The sequence below is a fragment of the Salmo salar genome, chromosome ssa10 (assembly GCF_905237065.1).
Source record: "Salmo salar chromosome ssa10, Ssal_v3.1, whole genome shotgun sequence".
Classification (NCBI taxonomy): Eukaryota; Metazoa; Chordata; class Actinopteri; order Salmoniformes; family Salmonidae; genus Salmo; species Salmo salar.
Window position 1 is genome coordinate 10598844 of NC_059451.1, and position 26032 is coordinate 10624875.

Genomic DNA, 26032 nt, shown 5'->3' on the forward strand with positions numbered 1-26032 from the left:
CACACACACACACACACACACACACACACACACACACACACACACACACACACACACACACATCCAGCCCTCAGCCTCATGCATCAGCTCTCTCTACATTACTGCTCTTCCTTGCAACATCCACAGTCACCGAGCATAGAGGAAGAACTGAAACCACACATCGTCTGTCTGCTTACAGTCCATGTACTTAAGGACGTATGTGGAAAACGCCTACTTCCTCTCCCACTTATCTGCACTGAAAAAAAGGTAAAAGCTGAATGCATTTTAGTGTCAATTCTGTTTTTGTACACGTGTCTTATGTGTGTATGGCATGAGAAGTTTATGTAGTAGGCAAGTCAGACTGACATCAGCTGTGAGTGTGGCTCCAAGCAAGGTGTGGTGTGTGTGTGTGTGTTTGTGTGTGTGTGTGTGAGTATGTGTGTGTGTGTGTGCATTTGTGTGTGCATCATTGCCACACAAGTCTGAGGTAATGCCTAGGTCTTATCTTATGTCTTGAGCCTGGGGTGCACCAAAATGTCAAATCAAATTAATTGCGGGCTTATGCCTACTAATGAATTAGTAATCGGGTATCACAGGGTTTCGACTGTGAAGGGAGGTGCAGTCTTTTTTTGTGTATCATTTTTTGATGAATAGAGAGGGGCCAAGTGGAATTCATTTTTTAAACATCTTGACAGTTAATAGAATCAGAACAGTTACTGTCAATTCAGATCTGGAATGACCTTTTCCTCATTTCTCAGAAAGAGATGGAGAGTTTAACATTTCAGTGAGAGTTGAACATTTCAGAGATTCAACAGAGACATGACTTTGTCTTGAGTCACTTCATAGGAAACATACTGCAGGTCAGCTCAAGCCTTGTATTGTTAATTCCATCTCTGATTTGAGCAAGTCTTATTGGGATTCCCCTGGACTGCCACACTGTCCTTTTCTCACTTCTTCTCACAGTCCATTTCCTCTTGAGCTTCCTCCCTAAAAACAAAAACAAATAATCATGGAGTTTAAGAGGCTACATCGCCTCAGTTTGGTTGTTGTCTTTGAATATGGAAACACTGCTGATAGGTTCTTCCACAACGTTAGAACCATTTAAAGTAAGGCACCATAGCAACTTTCCAGTGTATGTGCCTGTGTTTATCCCCTGGCAGTGTACATCTGGTGTATACTTGGCCAACTCCATCTGCATAGTACTGAGGTGCACTATTACGATCAGTGTCACGCTTCTCTAGTGTGTGACTCAGACACCGCACGAGAGGCATTATCACAGAAATGATGAGGACACTTCAGCAAGCTGCCACTGTGACAGCCTCTTATGGGCCAACAATAGCTCTGAGATAAGACAATAACCTTCCAATGGAACAGAGGTATTGCCTGTAGTTATGCTTTATGTTCACCAAGAGATTCGGATTGATTGTTTTGGAAAACGACAGCATCAGTGGGTCCCATTGGAATAGGTCATAGGGTTTATCACGTTTAGGATAGGGAGCAAGGTTTACTATTCATCTTATTGTCTTTTCAGACTTCGTTTCAGTGAGTATACAATCCTTTTATGCATACACATATAGAAATACAGAGCAGGGCCCATATTTTCTATCATATGCAAAAGAGCACCAGTGTATATATCAGCAACGCCCGCACACAAGGCGAGACCAGCCATCGCAAAACAATGGATGCCAAATTATATAAATGTTAAAGGATTTATTTTACAGTCAGCGACACTGTTCATCAGATGGCGAGATGGTTGATGAACAGTGGTTCCGAATGGCTCGTTTCAAATGGGTCCGGACATGCCAGGCAGTGAAAGCATGTGCAACTCTAGATGTGTCAATGTCTATTCTCCTCCACAGATGTAGAGTGGCAGAGAGGGAGGCGCTGAGCCCGAGAGGTGCGCATATTTTAAGTCACTTTAGCACTCTTCAAGAGGGCCTTTTTCAATGATCCATTATGCATACAACTCTGGCTCTCCCTGGTATTTCTCCTACCTTCTTGACGTCAGTTGCCATTTGTGAGGGTTGCCCAGGCAACGGCCAACCTCCCCTGGAGATATGTCTGGTGGCCTGATATAGCCTTTTAAGGGTTTACTGTTTGTACACATTTTAATTGCCTTTGATACACTGGCAGTATTACATGTAGGTCATTGGAGTACATCAGGCGTGAAAAAAAAATGGGAACGCATATAAAAATAGCATATCAAAAGCTATTCTGGCATGATATCCCATTAGTGCTTCTCATCTCCTCTCAACTTGGGCACCTACATATTGTGATAATGGCTGTTTCGGAGCAGTCCTCCAAGGGTATTATGTACCCTAAAATGGTAGCAATGAAGTTCAAAGTGAGATTATGTGATCTGGTATGATTGCTTGTTGCAGGCTATTCATTTGTAACAGCCTATGTTTGTTATTATAGTGTATGGTATTAAAGTAGGCATTGCCTAATTATTTTACCTACACTTGTTTTATTACAGTCCAATTTTTACCATAATGTAAATAATTCCAGCAATCAAGGGGAACTTTGTTAATTAAGGATATCAATGCATCATCTTCATCAGATACAGTATTTAAGCAAGCAAAATTCCCCAATCTCTCAATTTTCTCCTAAGTGTTTTACAAAGTGTTACTGTGTCTCAGTTTTAGACCGTTCCCATTGCAATGGTAGGTTAGGATGTGTGAAAATGGTTATCTGTCATGGCTGGAAGACAATAGAGATATTGTACACACAGGGTACCTGGTTCAGAGCTCTGCGGCTATTTATAGCTTCTGCAGCATCTTTTTTTTCTTCTCCAGACATCAAGCTATTGATGTTCTATTTTTAAAGTGCAATTCGCTCCCTCCCTCTCCTTTTGGTTGCCAAGCGATTGACCGAGGGACCAGATTGAAGAATGATGTGCAGCTTGCTGAACACCCTGACTCTGATTTTCAGTTGGTTAATGAACTCTTTCAATAAGGGATGGATGACACCTATGAGATGGTCGGAGGGTTGATTACAAAAAAACAACGTGATTTAAGATAATAAATGCCATTGCTATTTTACCCTTCACATCTAATCACCAAGCATGAGAGAAAAAATGCCACTGGGATGCATTTCAGTTAATTTACTTGATAGTTTACTGACTTGATTGTTGTGGCCTTGCTTTTATTGGAAATAGAAATCTGTTATGATTTTTAATAGATTCATCTGAATTTGATTATTGGCTACACAGCTACTAACATTATTGTATAGTTGTCAAGGTGAGCCAGGTTTGGTCTCTACAACATTTATATATGGCAATATTAGGGCTGCCCAGGCCAGAATATTACATTTAGCCACACCTAGGTGAAAGGGTTACAAAACAAAACATGACTAAATGTAATTTGCCCTGTATTGTGTTACAGGGGACGTAACTAACACCTCTCTTTTTCAGAGAAACTAGAGAGATATCAGCTAATATTGGAATATATGACGTTGATATAAAACTGCGAGAGTACTGCCAAAATTTGACAGGAATAGATTATGTTCTATCTTGTTGTGGTGATGTTCACACCTCAGAATAGTTAAATGTTACATAATTTCAGACATGAATTGGCAAAATCGTTCGGTTGAATTTAAAGTTATGACATCCTGTGATTTTCATCAGTCTTTTTGATTTATGTTAATGGCCTCCACAGCATATCAAACCCTGCAACATAGGTCCTACATCCTCGAATCAACAACATGTGACTCTCTACTAGCTATTATTTTAATCCTAATCCCCATAATGCATTTAGGAAAAGGGATCGATTGAGGTAATCTACTGCTGTGTGAATTCAATTAGACTTAATCTGACCCCATGCTATTCCAAAAGGAAACCAAGGGCTGTGCAACTTTCATCTCCCCTTCATTGATTATAGCTCTCGCAGAGATGAGGAAAAGCCTATCCCACTGCTCTCTTTCATTGGCCCCATAAAAAATTCAGCATGTCCTAATGGAGAGAAATCCTATTCTACTATTTACCCCCTTTACACTGGAACCAGACCAGACACACCTTTCCCTGGTGCTATCAAAAATGATCAGAAATGAATAAACACATACATGATGAATCATATGATACAGGTTCAGAACACCAGAAAGATATAGCTACATTTAACTGGCACTTTTAGTGTGTGCACAATATGAGAGATCTCCAGGATTGGATGAATGCGCAGGCCTATAGGTAGTCTGTTTAAGTATGCCCTAAGTGTGTATAATGGTTATCCCAATAATCCTTTTATTTCAGTACTACAAGATATCTAGATAATTAATTGGTACTTGCCTACATAAGCCAAAACCTTTAGCCTATTAGAGTAAGAACTAAATGTTTTGTATTGTAAGAACATAGTATTATATATGGCAATTCATGTTTTGGTTATGTTTTGCATATCAAGAGAAAAATGGTGAAGGCCTAATCACACAGAACTGACAAAGTCTTCAAAACAACTTGCATTGATAATCACTTATGGACATTTAGAAAACACTGAATTACATTGTAATTGCTTGATAGTAAAGTACTCTTTCATCCCCTTCCTGCACACTTTAGCCTACTTCCCAATGCTCAATCCACTGTATGGCTCAGAAGCCACAACTGTAACCATACAACATGATGAAGGAAGGAATAATACATGTAGTCGGCGTTACAAACTCCTTAAACTAAGAATAATATTTTAAAACAATATCGTATCGTTCAGACCTCTGCGATAGCTGTTCACCTACACTTGTAACAATTTGTTTCCTGTACTCCGTTCTTTCTTTTTGTTGAGGGAGCTAACAGTCAATACCATTTTCCTGTGGGTGAAACAAAGCTATTGCGACACGATTGATTTGGTCCTTATTGTACAAGAAAACAGGACACTTCTCTAAGCAGAGAAAAAATCACTGATAGAAATCAAGATATTGTCTTGGGAATACGTTTAAACATGTTTTAGGAATGAGTAAGATGAAAATGTACGACATCTCTGTGAGTGCACCCCTCGGCGTAGGCTGTTGCCATGTTCCCAGTTTCTTCATGGGTGTGGTGATTAGATTGCTTGGTGAACGTTCAGTCTAATCCTGCCAGAGTTGCGCGAGTGGCTGGCCCTTTAAATCTGTTAAATTGTCTTAAAACTAATACCGCTATCTTGACATTTCTTTCACAGCTGGGACCATGTATGCCATTTGAAAACGGACTACTGTGACACAGATTGGAACGACGTGGAAATTCCCCCAAAATCCAGTTTCAGGTAATAACGTGTGCTCTGGAGAGCTGTGTCTCTTGGCATTTTCTTGCCTTTATTTCCTGCTTTGGGTAAACCCCAGGCTATAGCCTACAATACGGCTTGATGTCGGCCTTTGTTTTGTATTGAGGTTTCAAAACATTAGGGGAGCAACTGATACATTAAAAAGCGATGTGTTGAGTAGTGGTCATCTTAATAGTTAATTATATCTATTTCAAGGCTTGCTGTTTTTCTCGAATAAGCTTTTATTGGTGAAAATTCGGTGTTATCGAAACGCGGCCTTTTACTGTCAAATCACCGTCAGACGGAAATTAACTAGCCTACTGTAGGCTATAGGATAAAAATCTATATTCACGAATATAACTAAGCCTTATTCAGATATGTAGAGCAAGATACCGGGAGTATTATATATATACATTTATTATATATATACATTTACATTCATCAATTATAGATGACATTCTGCCTTCATTCGAGCGGCAATTTGTAGCAAGGCTGCCAATGTAACGGCGCGCATATTGCTTAATTTCATAGTCTTGAAAATGCATGCCACAATCATTGATATTGTTTGGAGATTATATAAAATCTAATATATCTCAATATTTAATCTTGTCAAAGCAACACGTGTTCAAGATTCTGTCAGAACACTGAGAACAGATAACCTTCCAGTTCTGTGTGTGTGTGTGTGTTGTGGTGTTGTTACAATGTAACAATATTGTAACAACATTATAACAGTATTGTAACAAAGTTGGAACTTTCATGTATCTGCTAACGTTATCTGTCTAATATTATCCACAATCCGCATTAAAATGACAGCCATTTAACAAAAAAATAGTTATAGTCTAGGCCTATAACTAGCCCAGTGTTTGTTTTACCTGTAAGCCTATCAGTTATTGTTATACTTCTGCAGTATTATAGAGTTTTAAGCAATATCCTGACAAGACGGGTTTAATGAGTCCTCCAACAAGATTAGTGAGGTACAGATGTGGGACCTTAATATGATCACCCTGTTGCAGTAGAACTTGCCTGCAATGCAGGACATTTAAAACTTGTCGTGTATTTGAGGTTTTAAAAAGCTTCTGAAGTTTGTAATTTCAACTTTGACATTTCAGACTTGATTTTCCATTACGAAAATTGATCAACCCTTCCAAAAATGTCCTTTAATTATAATTCACATAATAATTCACATTTCCTTATAATTTTTCTGCTGTAGCAAACTGTCTCAAATTAAGATCCTACATCTGTAGTGAAGTGTTGTAAAGGGTAAACAGCATTACAACTGCTGTTATCATAGTATGCAAACTTTGACCAGTAATACTGTAGCTCTTTGTGCACAGGTAGGCTGTAGAAAAAACATACTGGGCAAATATTTTCGTGGTTACAATTACAGTGGATTTGTGGTAGGCCTAAGTGGCAAATGATTTATTAGAGAACATATGAAGATCATGATTGATATCCATATGCGTCTGTCATATACTGAATGTATTTAATGTATTTCCATATGGCTGCTCTTGACCAATGTAAATACTCAGCTTGTCCAGCAAATAATTTGGGAAGTCAAGTCACCTGATATTTCCGTCATTCTCCAGATGTTTGAATGTTCTGTGAACTGAACAAGTCGTCACCTGGTGGGGCTGCCCTGCCTCCTTTTGCTTTCACCCAATGTTTAGGCCACCTCCACCTCTCTGCAGAGATGTGTCACCTTATTGGAGTTAGAAGAACATATACATGTACATACGATTTCATCCCAAGAACATGTGCACCTACACCCGCTCAAACACAACACACACACACGTGTACGCACACAATGTTGTTTAATTCTCCCAAGACATTTCATACTCATATCACACTTTCATTGCATGATATGACCAAAATCTACCACTCCAAACATTAACAACAACAATTTCTACAAACATGGCTTTAGCCTATTACAGGGGTTTTAACATATATCAGACCAAACCCATGCATTACACGTTAATGAATCCTATTCAGCCAGCAATACCTATTCACCAGAGACAATGTTACTTGGAAAATCAATCCACTTATTCAATATAAAGCTTGATACATTACACAAATATGAAACCATGGTAATCCCTAGGATTAGGTTACAGACAAGTCTAACACGGTGACCTTCCCAGGAGAGGTGAAGTTAATAGCCTTGTGATCAGACACAATATTCCCAATAGTATTACAGTTCAAAATTGTAACTAAAAAATCTATTACTGCTCGGGCGACGTTGTTTAAATGGAGCGGATGTCAGGGAAGATGCAGCCTGGTAGTAGTATGTGCTTTGAGGTCATCTAGGCGTCAGTCTGTGTCTGTGTCTGTGTCTGTGTCTGTGTGTGTGTGTGTGTGTGTGTGTGTGTGTGTGTGTGTGTGTGTGTGTGTGTGTGTGTGTGTGTGTGTGTGTTTATTTGAGAGAGAGAGAGTGATATGCAAGTATTTATGTGTTTCACGTTGATTTGTGAATGCATTTATGCGCGCGCGCGAGCGTGTGTGTGTGTGTCTCGCCGTTGGTTACATTTGTGCTGAACAGGGCGGGCGGTGGCTGTCTTCACTGGGTAGAGTGGAGAGCTTCCCACCCATGGCCAGTCTTAGGGCCTGCCTGTTGAGGTGGTGCCAAGCAGCACTGCCACACACTAAACAATAGGGAGCCAGCGCAGAGCTCCCCTTTGTCATCCCTGTCTCTGTGCCATTCTCTGGGCCTCCAAATCAACCACCACCACTGGAGGAAAGCTACTCGGCCAGTCTGTATCCCACACACCACTAAATATGGGCAATTCGATTCTGGAATGGGGCATAAGTGTCATTTGACCACCAACTTAAGTTTTAGAATAGTTTACAAAATGCGAGAACAATTCAGATTGAACCATTAGGGCCAACTTTTAAAGTCTTTTCGTTGTAGAAATGTAGTACCTACCTATTGGGGATTGTTGTTTTCCATTTGCATTATTTTGCATGTCATATGCGCAAATAGGTTTAATTAAGCTTTTGTGCATAGTCTTCTGCCTAATAGTTGAAATTAAATTAGCTTTAATGTTGGCCAAGACATGTACACTAGTGTATAGCGTAGGACCCCCGTATTATTGTTATATTCAACAGTGTTTAAGAAATATATTACCTTATTTTTTTATTTTATTTTAATTTTCAATGATGGCCTAGGAACAGTGGGTTAATTGCCTTGTTCAGGGGCAGAACGACAGATGTTTACCTTGTCAGCTCAGTGATTCAATCTTGCAACCTTCCGGTTACTAGCCCAATGCTCTAACCAGTAGGCTACCTGCCGCCCCTAACAGTGTTATCTTGTGATCAAGCCATGTTTTGTGATTACTGGTGTCATAAAAATGTTAGCTAACGGGTTACCAATTAGCATGTTTGACATTTAAGTGGAAATACTACTACTATTAGCTTTTTGATAAGCGGTTTAGCAACAAAAATACTTACTGTATTATCGGCAGTTATTGGCGACCTTACTATTTTGTTCAATTACAAGATATATCTGTTTAATTTTGTTCAAAAAAGAGACACCAACCTCGTATCCGAAGTGATTACTTGATAGTTGACTAAAGTTAGTTGCCTAGCCTTCCAGTAAAAAAAAAAAGACTTGCCTGTCAACTGTTCAGTGCATAGCCTGGTGAGCCCTCCTGTAGACTTCTTCAGTGTTTTAACCAAATAATGTCTCATTATTTATTTTACAGATTAATCTTATGTTTTGAGAAAGTAGATAACAGTTTAATACTAACATAAATGAGTATGAATAATTTAGGTAAACAGTTATTAAATGATGTGTAGTCTGTCGCGCAGTTGAATTTTACAATATACAATGTGTCCCACAAAATGTGCATATATATAACTTTTTTGAAAACTCTCAAAACCTAACTTAACTTACATACACTGCAATGAAATTGGTGGTCAGCTAGCTAGAAGGGTGTCTTTAGTCGTAAAACATACCGTTATTTTCCAGGCCATTTAACTGTTGAGCTCAAAGTGATTTAATCCTCCAGCCGCTAGAGAGTGTCCGAAGTTAGGGGGTGTCCGATGTTGGGGGGAAATAAACTAGTGGATTATTTATTCAAAGAGCAGATTGCAGTAAGGCACCAGCAGCAGCACTTCACTGGTAAACTGACGTCAGGGGCTCTGCAGGTGGCTTGCGTCAGCAGGTGTCATGAAGGAAACGTAATTCCCAGGCAAAAGTGTGTTTCTTTCTCCACTGTCTTACTTTTGTTAGTGCGCCGAAAGGATGCAGACATCATTTTTGTAATTCTGCAGTCGGAAAAAATGGCAAACAGTCTCGACCTAAGCCCTAAATAGTGTCGATTTTGAATGAAGTTGTAAAATAGCATTCAAGTGCATGTGCATTATGTAGGCTATATGGAAGGAGTATGCTGTTATGTAAATTAAGATTATTTAAAACTGGGCAACCTGACCAAATTCACATAGAAATGTGTGTTAGATCTGTCATTCTACGAAGTCTAAGAAGTGGTGCGCAATTTCTGTGCTTCCCGTTCTTAAGTTTAAGTTTTTAAGTTTAGTTCTTCAGTTTAGTTTTTCCGTCTGTTAATTTCGGTTTTGTACACCAGCTTCTAACAGCTGAAAATACAATATTTTTGGTTATGAAAAATATATTTCACAGCGGTTTAGATGATACAATGATTCTCTACACTATACTTGCTTGTTGTGTCACATAAACTGAAATTAGGCGAACTATTCGAATTTTAACTACCAGGAAATAGCGGAGCGATTTCTGCATAGTGCAGAACGTGGTTTAACATGGTTATTAGCGAAAAGGCCATTAACGCTTGCTTATTAATGCTTATTTAACACTTATTTGTTAACCTTATTTCATAAAGCATCATACACCCATGGACATTCAATAAACAGAAATACCACCTGCTATGACTGCTTTGACGAGAGCTATTAAATGTGTAGCAAACTTTTTTTTTACTACATCATGAACGTTATTTGTTTTCCAATGTGGAACAAAAAATACATCTTACAGGCCTGCTGCCCTAGCTGCTAATTATAGAAATGGAACTAAAACATTAATCCAGGGCTGCATTCTGGACAGCAGGCTGCAAAATGTCCTGGAAAATGAGGGGGGCCCGGCGCTCCAAAAATTTCTGAAGAGTGTGTAAGTGCTCCGTGACCCACATTCAGAATCCCCTGGGTAAAGGATGTGGCGACACACACACAGCCCAGTGTGTGTATGTACAGTATGTGTGCGTGCGAGCGTGGGTGTGTGTATAAACCCAATCCACTCGATAGAGCTACAGTACAGTTACACCCCTCATTTGCACGTCAAATTATATTCAAACAGAATCAATTGCAGGACAGGGAGCTAAAACAGTACAATGCAAAACAGCCCGCCTGATTGAGTGGAAAAGGTCAGAGACTCAGAGCCTTGTGCTTTTAAATGGCCTTTTGAACCAGACTGGAGGTGATTGGTGCCTGTGTCTGGGTACAGGCCGACGCCCCACGATTCAGGCCAAAGCAGCCCTATCCGCAGGATGTCCGTGTTTGTTACAGCCCAGGGAAGTGCTCCTCTGAAAGTGTGTCTGTCCGTCTGACTGACTGTCTATCTATCTATCTGTCTGCGTTTTTCAGGTGTCAGCTGGTCTGTGTGATTTTTACAAACCCAGTTTTCCAAGTGGAGCGTGGCCTGAACACATCACAGAGGGACAATGAGCGAGCTGGAACAGTTACGGCAGGAAGCGGAGCAACTACGCAATCAAATCCGGGTATGGGGCGTGTGTGTGTTTGAGTGAGTGTTTGTGTGTGTGTGTGTGTCTGGATTGAATCCTTGACTCAAGAAATCTGAACAGTAAAGTTTCAGATGATCATTTGATAGCATTGCCTGGCATTATCAATCAGCCATTTAAATCATATTATAATATTAACACTGGACCACTTTCTGCAATATACTCTTTCAGTCTCTCGCGAACTCTGAACATTGCCATTTTGCTGTTGTGTTACAGGATGCTAGGAAAGCCTGTAGTGACTCCACTCTTTCGCAGGTAAGGGATTCAACAAATAAAGATTACACACTTACTTACAATACATATAAATGCCAGGTTATAGCTTGGATCAAGCTGTCATGTGTGCTTGATATAAAATACAGCCAAACATTTACCATTGTCTACATAAACAGGACCCCCCCCCTTAGGCTCTTTCCAATCACAACCAGTGAGCAGGTTTTCTTGTTACACTTGAATTTGATCCTGTTTTGACCACCTGAAATCCCAAGGTCTTTGTAGTCTTACCATGTACCATGTATCAGGGTGATTGATTGGATAGGGACCACTACGCTAAGACATAAATAGCTCTGAAACAAACATACACTGCATTCGGAGAGTATTCAGACCCCTTGACTTACTCCACATTTTGTTACTTTACAGCCTTATTGTTACGTTACAGCCTTTTTTTCCCTCATCAATGTACACACAATACCCCATAATAACAAAGCAAAAACAGGTTTTTAGAACATTTTCCACATTTATTAAAAATAAAAAACAGAAATATCACATTTCCATAAGTATTCAGACCTTTTACTCAGTACTTTGTTGAAGCAACTTTGGCAGTGATTACAGCATCGATTCTTCTTGGGTATGACGCTACAAGCTTGGCACACCTTTATTTGGGGAGTTTCTCCTATTCTTCTCTGCAGATCCTCTCAAGCTCTGTCAGGTTGGATGGGGAGTGTCGCTGCACAGCTATTTTCAGGTCTCCAGAGATGTTAGATCGGGTTCAATTCTGGGCTCTGGCTGGGCCAGTCAAGGACATTCAGAGACTTGTCCCGAAGCCACTCCTGCGTTGTCTTGGCTGTGTGCTTAGGGTCGTTTTTCTGTTGGAAGGTGAACCGTCTCCACAGTCTGAGGTCTTGAGCTCTCTGGAGCTGGTTTTCATCAAGGATATCTCTGTACTTTGCTCCGTCGATCTTTCCCTTGATCCTGACTAGTCTTCCAGTCCCTGCCGCTTTAAAACATCCCCACAGCATGATGCTGCCACCACCATGCTTCACTGTAGGGATGGTGCCAGGTTTCCTCCAGATGTGACGCATGGCATTCGGGCCAAAGAGTTCAATCTTGGTTTCATCAGTCCAGAGAATCTTGTCTCTCATGGTCTTGGAGTCATTTAGGTGCCTTTGGCAAACTTCAAGTGGCCTGTCATGTGCCTTTTACTGAGGAGTGGCTTCCGTCTGGCCACTCTACCATAAAGGCCTGATTGGTGGAGTGCTGCAGAGATGGTTGTCCTTTTGGAAGGTTCTCCCATCTCCACAGAGGAACTCTGGAGCTCTGTCAGTGTGACCATCGGTCTCTTGGTCACCTCCCTGACCAAAGCCCTTCTCCCCCGATTGTTCAATTTGGCCAGGCGGCCAGCTCTAGGAAGAGTCTTGGTGGTTCCAAACTTCTTCCATTTAAGAATGATAGAGGCCACTGTGTTCTTGGGGACCTTCAATGGTGCAAAAATGTTTTGGTACCCTTCCCCAGATCTGTGCCTCAACACAATCCTGTCTCAGAGCTCTAAGGACAATTCCTTCGACCTCGTGGCTTGGTTTTTGCTCTGACATACACTGTCAACTGTGGGACCTTATATAGATAGGTGTGTGCCTTTCCAAATCATGTCCAATCGATTGATTTTACCACAGGTGGTCTCCAATCAAATTGGAGAAACATCTCAAGGATGATAAATGGAAACAATTTAAAAAAAATTGTTTCCGCTTTGTCATTATGGGGCATTGTGTGTAGATTGATGAGGGAAAAAAACGATGTAATCTATTTTAGAATAAGGCTGTAACGTAACAAAATGTGGACAAAGTTGAGGGGTCTGAATAGTTTCTGAATGCGCTGTACGTATAAAGCAAATAGCCTAGCAATTAGTCTATGAAACTAACATGTACATATTTGGACTAGCGTGAAGTTTATGAATGACCGTGCTGGGTTATGCTGATGTTGTTTCCTTTGGGCCTGCGTATTGGCAGATCACAGCTGGTCTGGACTCAGTGGGCCGGATACAGATGAGAACGCGGCGCACTCTCAGGGGCCACCTCGCCAAGATCTATGCAATGCACTGGGGCACCGACTCCAGGTCTGACCATACTACTGTTACTACTACTACTACTGCAATACTACTACTGTAATACTTCTACTGCTACTATGCTTCTACTGCTAATATACTTCTACTTCTGCTGTTGTTATTTTACCCCCTTGATTCTAAATGATTTTTTATTGTCTTTTTATTGTTGCATAAGTCCTATGAGGTAACTCTAATGAAAAGTACTATACAAATGAAATGTATTATTATTAGTACTACTACTAGTTAGTACCACTACTACTAGTACTACTACTGCTACTATCCTACTAATATACTACTACTACTACTACCACTACTGCTGCAATACTACACAACTACTACTACTACTATTACTACTACTACTACTAAACCTCCATATTCTTAAGCACTGGCTGCTTGTGTCCTGTGGGTTTTGGACAGAAACTTTGTCCCAAACCAAAGCCATTAACATTTAAATTACAAAAAAGTCCATAGACTGTTAGAAGTAGATTTAACCCATAGCTAGCTATGTGCTACTAGTTCAATACTACAGCCACAGAGCAGTGGCACATTTTTACCAGTCAGTGTACTGTTGCCAGTCACACTAGTACAGTTGGACCGACTGATTTCCAATTGAGGCTCGATTTATATGTGAGCCACGGGACTACAAGTATGTATGCTTACCAGCTCATTCTTACTGCTCCCAAATACTTCTGAGTGTGCGTCTGCACTCTGGGTGAACCACCTGGAGGACAAACAGCCTGTGTTTATTTTATATACAGCAGTTGACATTTCAGCGGCACAGCTCTCCCTTTATTGTGTGCTTGGCTCGCTACAGATGGGTGCCAACCCACTTCCTATCACTGGAGAGACGGAAACACAAGCAGTTGGTGGCAGGGGGATGGGGGGTGGGGCAGGCTCTCTGTTTATCTTTCTCCCTCTCTCTTTCTTTCCTTCATTCTCTATCACCTCCCCTCTCCATTCTTCCTCCCTCTTTCTCTCCATTGTTTCCTCCCCCCCTTCTCTCCACTTTACTCTTGCTCTCCATCCCCTCCTCTATCCTTCTCTCGTTCTATCTCCCTCTGTCTCTCCCTGCCCCCCTCTCGACTGTAGAGCCTTTCAGATGACTGAGGCAATGAATATTACATGAAATGGCTCATCCAAAGTGGTCGCTATCCTGGACGGTTCACACTGCGATCCTGGCATGTGGGGTGTCCCACCAGAGAGAGGGAGGGAGGGGCTCTGGAGTTCACACCACATTTAAACTGCTTTGGAAGCAGCAGCTTTTCTGGCTACATTAGTTATGCATGCATTAGGTATGCTCTTAACTAGTTCCATGGCTTTTTTGTTCCTGTGAATATATGCCAGTGTGCTGTGCTGACAGGTCAAACTCTTCAATATATTGAAACCATACTCTTTTTTTAAATGGCGTCTAGGTTACTTGTAAGTGCCTCCCAGGATGGCAAATTGATCATTTGGGACAGCTACACAACAAACAAGGTGAGACCTACATTAAACTGCACCTGTGTAACCTCTCTCAAATAACATCAAAGACAAACAATCACCAGTAAAGTATCCTCGATATCTCCCCTCACACTGTAGCAAACAGTGCCACCCTCGTTGTCCTTGATTCTCCTCTGTATACTGCATCACATTCCACTCCCCTGGGTGATTGCGCTAAGCACGGTTGGGGTCAATTCAATTACCATTTAGGTTATATTAGGAAGTGAATTCGCCTGAAAATAATTTCCTCCTATTTTCTACCAGGATATTTCTATTCCCGAATTGAATGTCAATTCACTTCAGGAAGGTTCCTAACATAAGATCTGCACGTGTAACTTGGACTTGGAATTTGGAAGCCAAAATACAGGTTATGCGTTCAGATCTCAAGTCAGGATTTGGTCCTTCCTTTCAAGTCTTAACGCTTATGAATTTTGATTGCAACCCTGGCGGTAGCAGACGTTGATCGTGTGTGTGTATTCCGTAGATGCATGCCATCCCACTGCGCTCCTCCTGGGTGATGACCTGTGCATACGCGCCGTCTGGGAACTATGTGGCGTGCGGAGGCCTGGACAACATCTGCTCCATCTACAGCCTGAAGACCCGTGAGGGTAACGTGCGTGTCACCCGCGAGCTGCCCGGACACACAGGTACACACTGGAGAAGGCTCTTTTTAAGAGGCGGAATACTTCAATTTTAGAAAGGAAATAGCACAATTTCACCTCATCAACTTTTTTTGATTGGTTTAAACCCATATAACCTTCTTTCATTCCAAAAAGCTGCCGTCATTCCTCACCTCTGCCCTTATTCAATATCCCCTGCAGATCTTGGCCCGTTTCATAAAGCATCTCGGAGTAAGAGTGCTGATCTAGGATCAGTTACACCCATAATTAATATAATCTTATTCATTATGATCTAAAAGGAAAAACCAATATTAGATCAGCACTCCTACTCTGAGATACTTTATGAATACGGGTGAGACTAGTTCTTCTCCATATTGTTTACACCTGTCCATTACTGTCAAATATGTGGGGTGAACAAGGGCAATGGATGCACTGAGGACCACAGTGATGGCTTGTTATGGTATTGATGTGAATAGTGTGGATTAAGCCTGCGGGGTTATTTTCAACCTTTATTTTTCAGGCTATTTGTCTTGCTGTCGTTTCCTGGATGACAACCAGATTGTGACTAGTTCCGGCGACACCACCTGGTGAGTTTGTTGATCCAGTGTGGGAAGAACACTTATTCGGGGAACACAACTTGTGTCTAGATGATATCCTTTGTCCAATAGCTTCACATCGACCGCTCTTATAAGGTTGTTCTGGATCTGGTGCTACAAAAGCGCTATCTAAGCCAGCTCCCGTGAATTCTACTGACACAGACTATTAGGGTTATGATAATACGATAGCGTCGTCTATCGACGACGATTGACATCCATCGTCAATGGTGACGACATCGTGATGTGACCGACAATGGTTTAGCCTATTTGAACTTGACTGGCGCCCCGCAGTAAAGAACGGAGTCTCCAGCGCACAGCAGGGCAGCACACAAGTGACATTCTGAGTAATTTGCCTATTCCTATTTGCTATAGCCTATTTCAATAAATATGTGATACAGAACTCAAGAGAGGAATGTAGGGTAGATAGAGCAGAGAATTCCACCAAAACAGTACAAAAGGTCCAATATTCTCTCTCTCTCTCTGTTGGATGCATCGGCTTTTAGTCTATAGCCTGAACCTATTCATTTTTTTTTTAAATAAGACACTCCTTATTAACTATCTTGTGTTTAGCTGTTTTAAAAGAACGTAGCCTATATTCCCTTCTCTCTCCATTCGATAGGCTATGAATATGACAGAAGGCTATGCTTCATCATTTTATGCATGGCTTTCTCCCATCAAACAATGAATGTAACGGCATTCCATCTCATAAAGTAATTTGAGCCTAAAAACATAAGGTAGCCAGGGGACTTATAATGAGAGAACAAACAATATCAATAGCCTATAGAAAAATTGAATGACAATTTTAATCAAGTTTAAGTTTATTAAGAAAGAAATGATCCATACGGGCCGGGAAAATCCCTCCAAACGAGATTAAAAACCAAATGGCCAATAACTTATCCCCATTCCTCTTACTGGCCAATCATAAAAGTTTTAAGGCCAATTCAAGTTATGAACAGCAGCGTATTTCCCAAATATTCAAGCCTACGAAGGTGTTTTCCTAACGTTGTGGCTTTCAAGAATGAAAGTCAATAGCCTAAGCATTTCTGATAGATTTCTGATAGAAAAATAAATCATATTGTTTGTTCGATCTATTATTTTATGAGTCAAAATAAAGCAATTATTATCCAGTTTTGAAGACTGTAGACTTTTTCTATCCAGCCAATGATGTCACCACGTTAAGACCACCCATTCCTCAGACAATCACGGCTCCATCACACTGCGCCACACAGACACACACAAACAAACCTGCTCCATGCTGAAGCTCCTCCACCAGAAAGGAATATTAGGAAAAGATTTGCCTGCACTTAACCTCTGCCCAGGATTTCGTTGTGATCCGTCCAGTTGCATTCGATTTCACGCTATAGCCCAACTTATTTTCAATAAAAAACAAAATCAAATTGGGTTGGCCAATATGGGGCGATAGCATCGTATATCACAATGTTTTATGGGTACATAATCACGATAGGACAAAGGTTGACATCGCTCAACCCTACAGACTACACTGACACACACACACACAGAGAGGAGAACCCCATTCATCATCGATTAATTTCAAGTCTTAACATTTCCACTGTACACTCATACCTCCTCTCATTCTCGTCCCCCCCCACTCTCGCTCTCAGCGCTTTATGGGACATCGAGACTGGCCAGATGGCCACCAGCTTCACGGGCCACACGGGGGATGTGATGAGCCTGTCCCTCAGCCCTGACTTCAAGACTTTTGTGTCGGGGGCCTGTGACGCGTCTTCCAAGCTGTGGGATGTCCGGGACGGCATGTGCAGACAGTCCTTCACTGGCCACGTGTCCGACATTAACGCCGTCTGCGTGAGTAGGAGGCACAGGAAATATACGTTTCGTTTTGTTATGAAGAACCTTACATTGTAGGTACTGTAAAGCAGACAAACATCTGTTACCAGACCGGTTACCAAACTAGATATTCACTTTCTTTGCTAATACTGCAAGAATTTGACACAGATTTGTCTGACTATGTAATGTTAATCCTGAAAAGAGAAACTGAGCCTCAATTCGTTGGTGGTATGGACTCTACAAGGTGTCAAAAGCATTCAACAGGGATGCTGGCCCATGTTGACTCCAATGCTTCCCACAGTTGTGTCAAGTTGGCTGGATGTTCTTTGGGTAGTGGACCATTCTTGATACACACGGGAAACTGTTCAGGGTGAAAAATCTAGCACTGTTGCAGCTTGACACAAACCGGTGCGCCTGGCACCTACTACCATACCCCTACAGTGCCTTCGGAAAGTGTTCAGACCCTTTGACTTTTTCCACAATTTGTTTTTACGTTACAGCAGTATTTTAAAATTGATTAAATTGTTTTTTCCCCTCATCAATCTAAACACAATACCCCATAATGACAAAGCAAAAATAGTAAAAAAAATAAATAAAATGAAATATGACATTTACATAAGTATTCAGACCCTTTAGTTAGTACTTTGTTGAAGCACCTTTGGCAGCCATTACAGCGTTGAGTCTTCTTGGGTTTGGCACACCTGAATTTGGGGAGTTTCTCCCATTCTTTTCTGCAGACCCTCTCAAACTCTGTCAGGTTGGATGGGGAGCATTGCTACACAGCTATTTCCAGGTCACTCTAGAGATGTTTGATCGGGTTCAAGTCCGGGCTCTGGCTGGGCTACTGAAGGACATTCAGAGACTTGTCCCGAAGCAACTCCTGTGTCGTCTTGGCTGTGTGCTTACGGTCGTTGTCCTGTTGGAAGGTGAACCTTCGCCCCAGTCTGAGGTCTTGAGCACTCTGGAGCAGGTTTTCATTAAGGATCTCGCTGTACTTTGCTCCATTCATCTTTGCCTCGATCCTGACTAGTCTCCATGTCAATGCCGCTGAAAAACATCCCCACAACATGATGCTGGCACCACCATGCTTCACCGTAGGGATGGTGCCAGGGTTCCTCCAGACGTGATGATTGGTATTCAGGCCAAAGAGTTTAATCTTGGTTTCATCAGAGCAGAGAATCTTGTTTCTCATGGTCTGAGAGTCCTTAAGGTGCCTTTTGGCAAACTCCAAGCGGGCTGTCATGTACCTTTTACTGAGGAGTGGCTTTCGTCTGTCCATAAAGGCCTGATTGGTGGAGTTCTGCAGAGATGGTTGTCCTTCTGGAAGTTTCTTCCATCTCCACAGAGGAGCTCTAGAGCTCTGTCAGAGTGACCATCGGGTTCTTGGTCACCTCCCTGACCAAGGCCCTTCTCCCCCGATTGCTCAGTTTGGCCGGGCGGCCAGCTCTAGGAAGAGTCTTGGTGGTTCCAAACGTCTTCCATTTAAGAATGATGGAGGCCACAATGTTCTTGGGGACCTTCAATGGTGCAAAAATGTTTTGGTACCCTTCCCCAGATCTGTGCCTTGACACAATCCTGTCTCAGAGCTCTAAGGACAATTCCTTCGACCTCGTGGCTTGGTTTTTGTTCGGACATATACTGTCAACTGTGGGACCTTATATAGACAGGTGTGTGCCTTTCCATATCCAGTCAATTTAATTTACCACAGGTAGACTCCAAGTTGTAGAAACATCTCAAGGACGATCAATGGAAACAGGATGCACCTGAGCTCAATTTCAAGTCTGATAGCAAAGGGGCTGAATACTTATGTAATTAAGGTATTTCAGTTTTTTTCTAAACCTGTTTTTGCTTTGTCATTATGGGGTATTGTGTGTAGATTGCTGAGTATTTCCCAATTAAAAAAAAAATCTATTTTAAAATACATCTGTAACGTAACAAAATGTGGAAAAAGTCAAGGGGTCTGAATACTTTCCAAAGGCACTGTACAATCCATTTCTCAATTGGTTTAAAAATCCTTCTTTAACCCGTCTCCTCCCCTTCATCTACACTGATTGAAGTGGATTTAACAAGTGACATCAATAAGGGATTATAGCTTTCACCTGGTCAGTCTTATGTCATGGAAAGAGCATGTGTTCTTAATGTTTTGTATACTCAGTGTATATTTACTGTTTGGGGTATCTGTACTCGCTCGACCCTGTCGTGTTAAGGCGTCCGCATGCTTCCCAGCCGAAACAGTTCGGTAGAGTTCGTGCATATATTATGATGACATTTTGTGACGTTTTTCTTTCGACTTTTCGGGCACACAGCATTTCTTTCTGGATGCAAGCCGATGTTTGGAGCCGACGTCTTCGACGGTGATTGGTCAACAGTAGGGATTCTTCAATAAAGTCTTTGTTGTCATTCAACGAGAGACGACTCGTTTTAATGTAGATTATTTCATTGTAAAATACTGCACCAAACATCTTAGTTAGATGTAAAATTGCTATTTTGAGGAAGTGTATACTGGCTACGGTGTCTCAATATGGACAAACAGTACTATTGCCACTTTTTTGTCGTTTTTCAAGCAAAGGTCTTTTAAGGGAGTATGCCAGCACGCTTGTTCGTTTCGGCTAGCCGAGTTCGCGTTGCGCTAGCTGAACTGAAGCATGCTGACGCCTTTAAAAAGGAACACCATAGAATATGACTTTGTCCATGATACAGTAACACAAATTATTACAAAACATATTGTCATAGACATTAGATTAAACAGTGAGTATGACACAATACACTATAACAAAAATAACTTAATTCAATATATTCTCTCTGTCTCTGTGGTGCATGGTGCAGTTCTTCCCCAACGGCAACGCCTTTACCACGGGCTCGGACGACGCCACCTGCCGACTGTTCGACCTGCGCGCTGACCAAGAGCTTATGATGTACTCGCACGACAACATCATCTGCGGAATCACCTCAGTGGCCTTCTCCAAGAGTGGCCGCCTGCTGCTGGCCGGCTACGACGACTTCAACTGCAACGTGTGGGACACCCTCAAGGCCGAGCGCGCAGGTACAGTGGGGGGAGCTGAGGGAGCCAGTGCACTGATTCAAATCCTTTCTAATTCCAATCCCTTTTTTTAAATGCAACCTTTTCTTGTTACCTCCCTTGAGATTAGAGGAAGGGACATAATGCGGATTTTTGTGCTAGGCACTCATTTGGCAGTCACACTTATGGACAGCAACTTACAGTCAGTACATACAGTAGTTGGTGAAACACTGTCTGTACAATGACTCACAATGCCTCCTAATCACCCTTATATTGTTTCTCTTTCCCTCTCCCCCCTCTCTCTTTCTAGGTGTCCTGGCCGGTCACGACAACAGGGTGAGCTGTTTAGGCGTGACAGACGACGGCATGGCCGTAGCTACGGGCTCATGGGACAGTTTCCTCCGAATCTGGAACTAAACCCTCCACATCCCCCCCCCCCCCTCCACCAACCCACCCACCAACACCACTGGGCTGGACTTGAGGGTGAACACTGTGTCTTCTCCCCCCCACCAACCCACCACCAACTCCACAACACAGGCAAAGTCCCCCCCCCCCCCCCCGTCCAAATCCTCCCCTCACCCAACCACCCTCCAACCGCCCAAGCCACAGCCAGCGCCGCTGTGAGAAAGTAACAACTCTTTCTACCTTTCCAAGTGACGTTTTTTTACCCACCTATTACACAGAGGTTTTCAAGTACGTACAGTTAGTGTCCAATAAAAAATAAATGATGAGACGAGATTTTAAAACATTTACAAAAAAATACAAAAAACAAACCCTGGCATCCCCTCTTCTTTTCAGACAGGGGGGGAATAGAGCGCATGTTACCGTGGTTACCGCCAAATTAGAGGACAGTCTGTGTAATATGTAAATGTATATATAAATACAGTATATATGTATAGCATTATGTGTGTATATATGCATCATATATGCACATATAATGTGTATGTATATATTTTTGTAGTTTATTTCCCACCCTTGAGTTTTTTTGTTTTGTTTTGGGGTTTTTTGCCTTATGTTTTACTTGTTTAATGTATATAATATTCACAGTACTACACGATAACACAATTCCGATTTTGTCACTTGCCCCATGTACAACATAATGTACATGTCAGTATGCATGTGTGTGTGAGTGTGTGTATGTGCGTGTGATGGTCTACTGGCAAAGGTATACACACGTTCTATAACTATAATACTGTATATTCATATGTTGATGATTGCGGTAACGATAGGATTTGTGATCTGCTGGCATTCCTCTAAACAAACATGGCTTTCTTTTCTAAACAGAGCCGTTGTGGTCGTTTGTAGAGACAGCTTCTAGACTACAAAGGTTAGGTTTTAGTCTTGGCGGCGTTTTAGCCCAATCCCTTTTCTAGAAACTGGTTTAACTAGGATTTGATACACAGCTCCCGTAGTTGTTTGGAGGCGCAGTCTCGCTAAGCCCCTCTAACAAACTCAAACAGTGTGAAACGACGGCCTAGAGAGACACTCGCAGGGGTCTCGGGCTGCGTTCATAACCGCTGTTGTATGGCGAATAGTAGAACATCACTCCCACGCCTTGCAAATCAACAACAGTGTGATATGCAATAAATATGTTGCGATCATTCACTAATAGAGACTTTACTGCATATATCCCAAAGCCTTTACGTCTCTCCACTGCGGATGGAGACGGGGGGCCGGTCTGAAACCTAGGGCCAAAAGGTCTGAAACGTAGGGCCCCAAACTGACAGGGGGGTGGGGTGGGGGGGTTTAACTAGGAATGTGATCCTGGAGCTACTGGGAGCTAGCTCAAGCCTGTACCGTAAGACTAAATAAGTACTGAGAACCAGAAATGCTGGCAGTCTATACAATCTCTACCAGAGGCTGGTCAGTAGGAGCATTGTGAAAAGATGTGAAAAAGGAAAGACTGCTCACTATTTGAGCAGTGAGTGACTCTCGTAATTCCTTCCCTATGAGTGGACATGAGGGAAGATGCCTGTAATAGCTTCTTGCTATGTCCTCTTCAATTCTAGGGATTTTTTAAAAATTCTCGATGACCATCAATAGGGTGGTTTAGTTGAGTGTGGAATGTAAAGCTCTTGGTTCAGAAATCTCGTCAGCCACTCAAAATCACACTAGTGCCACCACGAGCCTGTAAAAAAAGAAATGCTTTAAAAAAAAAAAAAAATTGTATTTAACACGTAACGTTTCTTCTCACCAAAACAAATGTTATGAACAGTTTTAAGTATTGCTAGCGAAGAAAGTTCACTCGGTAGAAGAAAGTACACTTGCTAGAGAGCTAGATAATGCACACATACACAACAAACTGTAGTCCAATTGTAAGCAAAGAGCACATTCAACATACTCACCAATAGAGGAGAGGGGGTCTCTCTCACAATACTTTGTTAGTTTGTGCATTAGTCATTTTCCATTTTCCTCGCAAGATAACTTTGGTTGGGTGGCAACACTTCAATAAGGGTGCCTATTTTTGAGTTATACACCCTAACATCCTAAAATAACTAGATAACAGTACATGGATTGGATCCATGTGGAATGGATTAGAATGGTCTGTGGCTTGAGATCAGTTAAATCTCCATTCTGCCTTACTGTACATGCTACGAAGCCAATCCCATTGCCAACATTGACCGGAACTGGTCAGGAACTCAAATGTTGGTCCTTGCTTGTTCAAGACTTCGGCTTTTTCATCTCTACCTGTAGGCAGTTCACTTGACCTCAATCACCCAGTCGCCTAATGAGGCTCCACTCTTTCAAGTGGGCCCAAGAGAATGTGAAAGTAATTGTCCAGTGAAAATCGTATTTAAAAAAAAAGTTCATATTCTGTCAATTCATACCCAAATCATGTTGTTGACTCATCCTATACTCGTATTTGTGGCCAAAGCTTAACTTGGAGACAAAACACTTTAAAAAAATAAAACATTTCCTCATAGGGGATGAGCTGGCCAATCAGCGGTCTAATCTTTTTAATGACCGGTCAATGCCCACACAGTTCTGTTGTTGGGGGTATGCCCGCATCATTCCAACACAGAAAAGCGGCTTTTTAACATACAATAAAATAAGTGATTATAGGTTATATTTCATAGAAATCTGGAAACACTGGACAGTTACTTTAAAAGATAATTGTCTCCTTTTCAAATATTGGCACTGGGTAAAGAATGAGGCAGGCCATAACCTGCTATAACAAAGTCAAATGATTTGCTGAAATCAAGCAATTGTGAAGCAGAGACTCGTCAGTACTATAGTAAACACTAAAAGCCAAGCTTACAGATGACCACAACCGAAGACCTGCAAACAGCATGCATCTTCCAATAGCTTCTCGAAAGTGCTGTACATTATTTTATACAATTCTGCTTTCTATCGTACAATTTGTTGTATTTATTGATTACAAAGAAAACCCTTTGATCATTTAGTGATTTATAGTAGCCGTTTATTTGGTTGTACGTTTTTAGCTGTTTTACCTGGCTTTGCATTAATTAATTTGAGAATAAATGTAAAAGAAATGGCTGGCGGTTTATTAAGCCCCCAAAACACAAAAACACATCCTTGAGCTGACTTGGATGTAAAATGTATTCCATATCAGTGTTGAAATTTTCACTGATCTGTGTGGGTAACATACATGCCGGTTATAAGTGTTACTTTTCGCATTTGTGCCAATGTTACCCACTGACCCTGAGCTGTGAACTGAAAACATGTCATAATTGACAACTCATTGTGTTTCTTCGCTTGCTTACAGAAAGTGCCAGCTTTTTTCCCTGAATCAAAATCGAAATAATCAGTGTCATTTTTTACACTTGGCCTATAACAAGGTCCTCTGTTGACTTCATAAGGTGCCCAATAAAAGAGAAGTGTCCAGAACGTATGGATATTCCTTCAATGTTATTGAATCACTTTCTGTTTTGCGTTCATTTCCCCATATGAAATGAATCTACCCATTGTGAATGATGAGGATCCAATGAGAGACAGGAAATACAGATGGCAGATAAAAAGGCAGGATGAAGTTTGGTCATTTTACACCAACATGGCTGCCAGGGAAACCATACCCAAACTCCTGAAAGCAACTTTGAAGTTGGTTGTGTCGATTCCTCAGCTCAGACATCATCTGTGACAATACAGCACCACAGCCCTTGCTAGCCCAAAAAAGATATATTCTATAACACAGAGAACACCACAGAGGATTGACCACAGTGCTCAATAAGATGCAACAGTATTATTACTAAAATAGTGACCGCATTAAAATGTGCCTGTGCAGTCCCAATAGCTGGGACCAATGGTTTCTCGGCATCAATAGTCAAAGGTGCTCAATCTCCCTGGATTTGACCATGTCATTGTATTTCCTTTGTCTCCTTTAGTTGTTTCATATGATGAAAACAACTATGTCATAAGAGCAGTCGTGACAGAATGTGCTCTACCGGATGGGATGCTGAGACCCAGTCTGCAATGAACACAGCGTGTGTTGGTTTTCAAGTCTCCTTGACATACATAGTCAAAGTAATTGAAAAGCCTGAGCCTGGATTTACAGGTCTAAGGAAAAGTAAGTAAGCAAATCAGCATACGTTGCGTTTACATGTGAACTGTTTACTCGTGGACTGAGGTGGAATATTATCCATGCATCAAAGCAGTGTTTTAGAGGGTTTCTTTTAACATTGCTGAGTTTGGCGAAAAATCTGAAAACGGAGTAGCGCATATCAAGAGAAACAAACACAAGAGAATCAAACATTGAAGTTGTACCCCAGCTGTCCTTTTGATAATTAGCGTTACATTTAGCGATCACCACAAACACAAATTAATGCACTGCCTTTTGGCTCTGATCTATTCTGACAGTCTTATTTATTTTTTGTGTTTTAAGCCAGTGAAAACCAGGGACATGGTGCCATGATTTCTCTTACAGTGCTATTGTGTGAAATTATAATCACTTGTTATGGAATAATTTTTTATAGTCTTTTTCACACCAATTATTTTTGTGTATTTGTACAGTGGCTTGGTGATACTGATATGTTGCCATGAGTTGATATTGTAACCAATAAAACAAGCTTTAACCAAGGGTTTCTGTGTTGAAGCCTATTATGTAAAATAAAAAAAACGTAGAATTTGAGGTTAACAAATTACTTTTCCAACATAGTTGCTTGAATGCTGACCATCTACCATTCAGTAAAATCTTTTATTTTTGAGGGCAGTTGTTAAATCCTCTTTCCACTTCTAAGAATGCAAGTCTTCAGTTTAGTGTTTTTTCCATTAGAAATTCTACAGCAA

General features: G+C 41.4%; 1 protein-coding gene across 1 annotated transcript; it reads left to right on the forward strand.

Moving 5' to 3' along the window:
- Positions 1 to 147: 147 nt before the first annotated feature.
- LOC106613499 (guanine nucleotide-binding protein subunit beta-4) lies at positions 148 to 25823 on the forward strand. The gene is made up of 11 exons (XM_045687285.1): positions 148 to 246; positions 5118 to 5201; positions 10800 to 10933; positions 11171 to 11209; positions 13174 to 13280; positions 14681 to 14744; positions 15232 to 15394; positions 15888 to 15954; positions 17586 to 17787; positions 20596 to 20812; positions 21099 to 25823. The coding sequence occupies exons 3-11, from the start codon at positions 10877 to 10879 to the stop codon at positions 21203 to 21205; spliced, it is 1023 nt and encodes a 340-aa protein (XP_045543241.1). The 5' UTR covers positions 148 to 246; positions 5118 to 5201; positions 10800 to 10876; the 3' UTR covers positions 21206 to 25823.
- Positions 25824 to 26032: the final 209 nt, after the last annotated feature.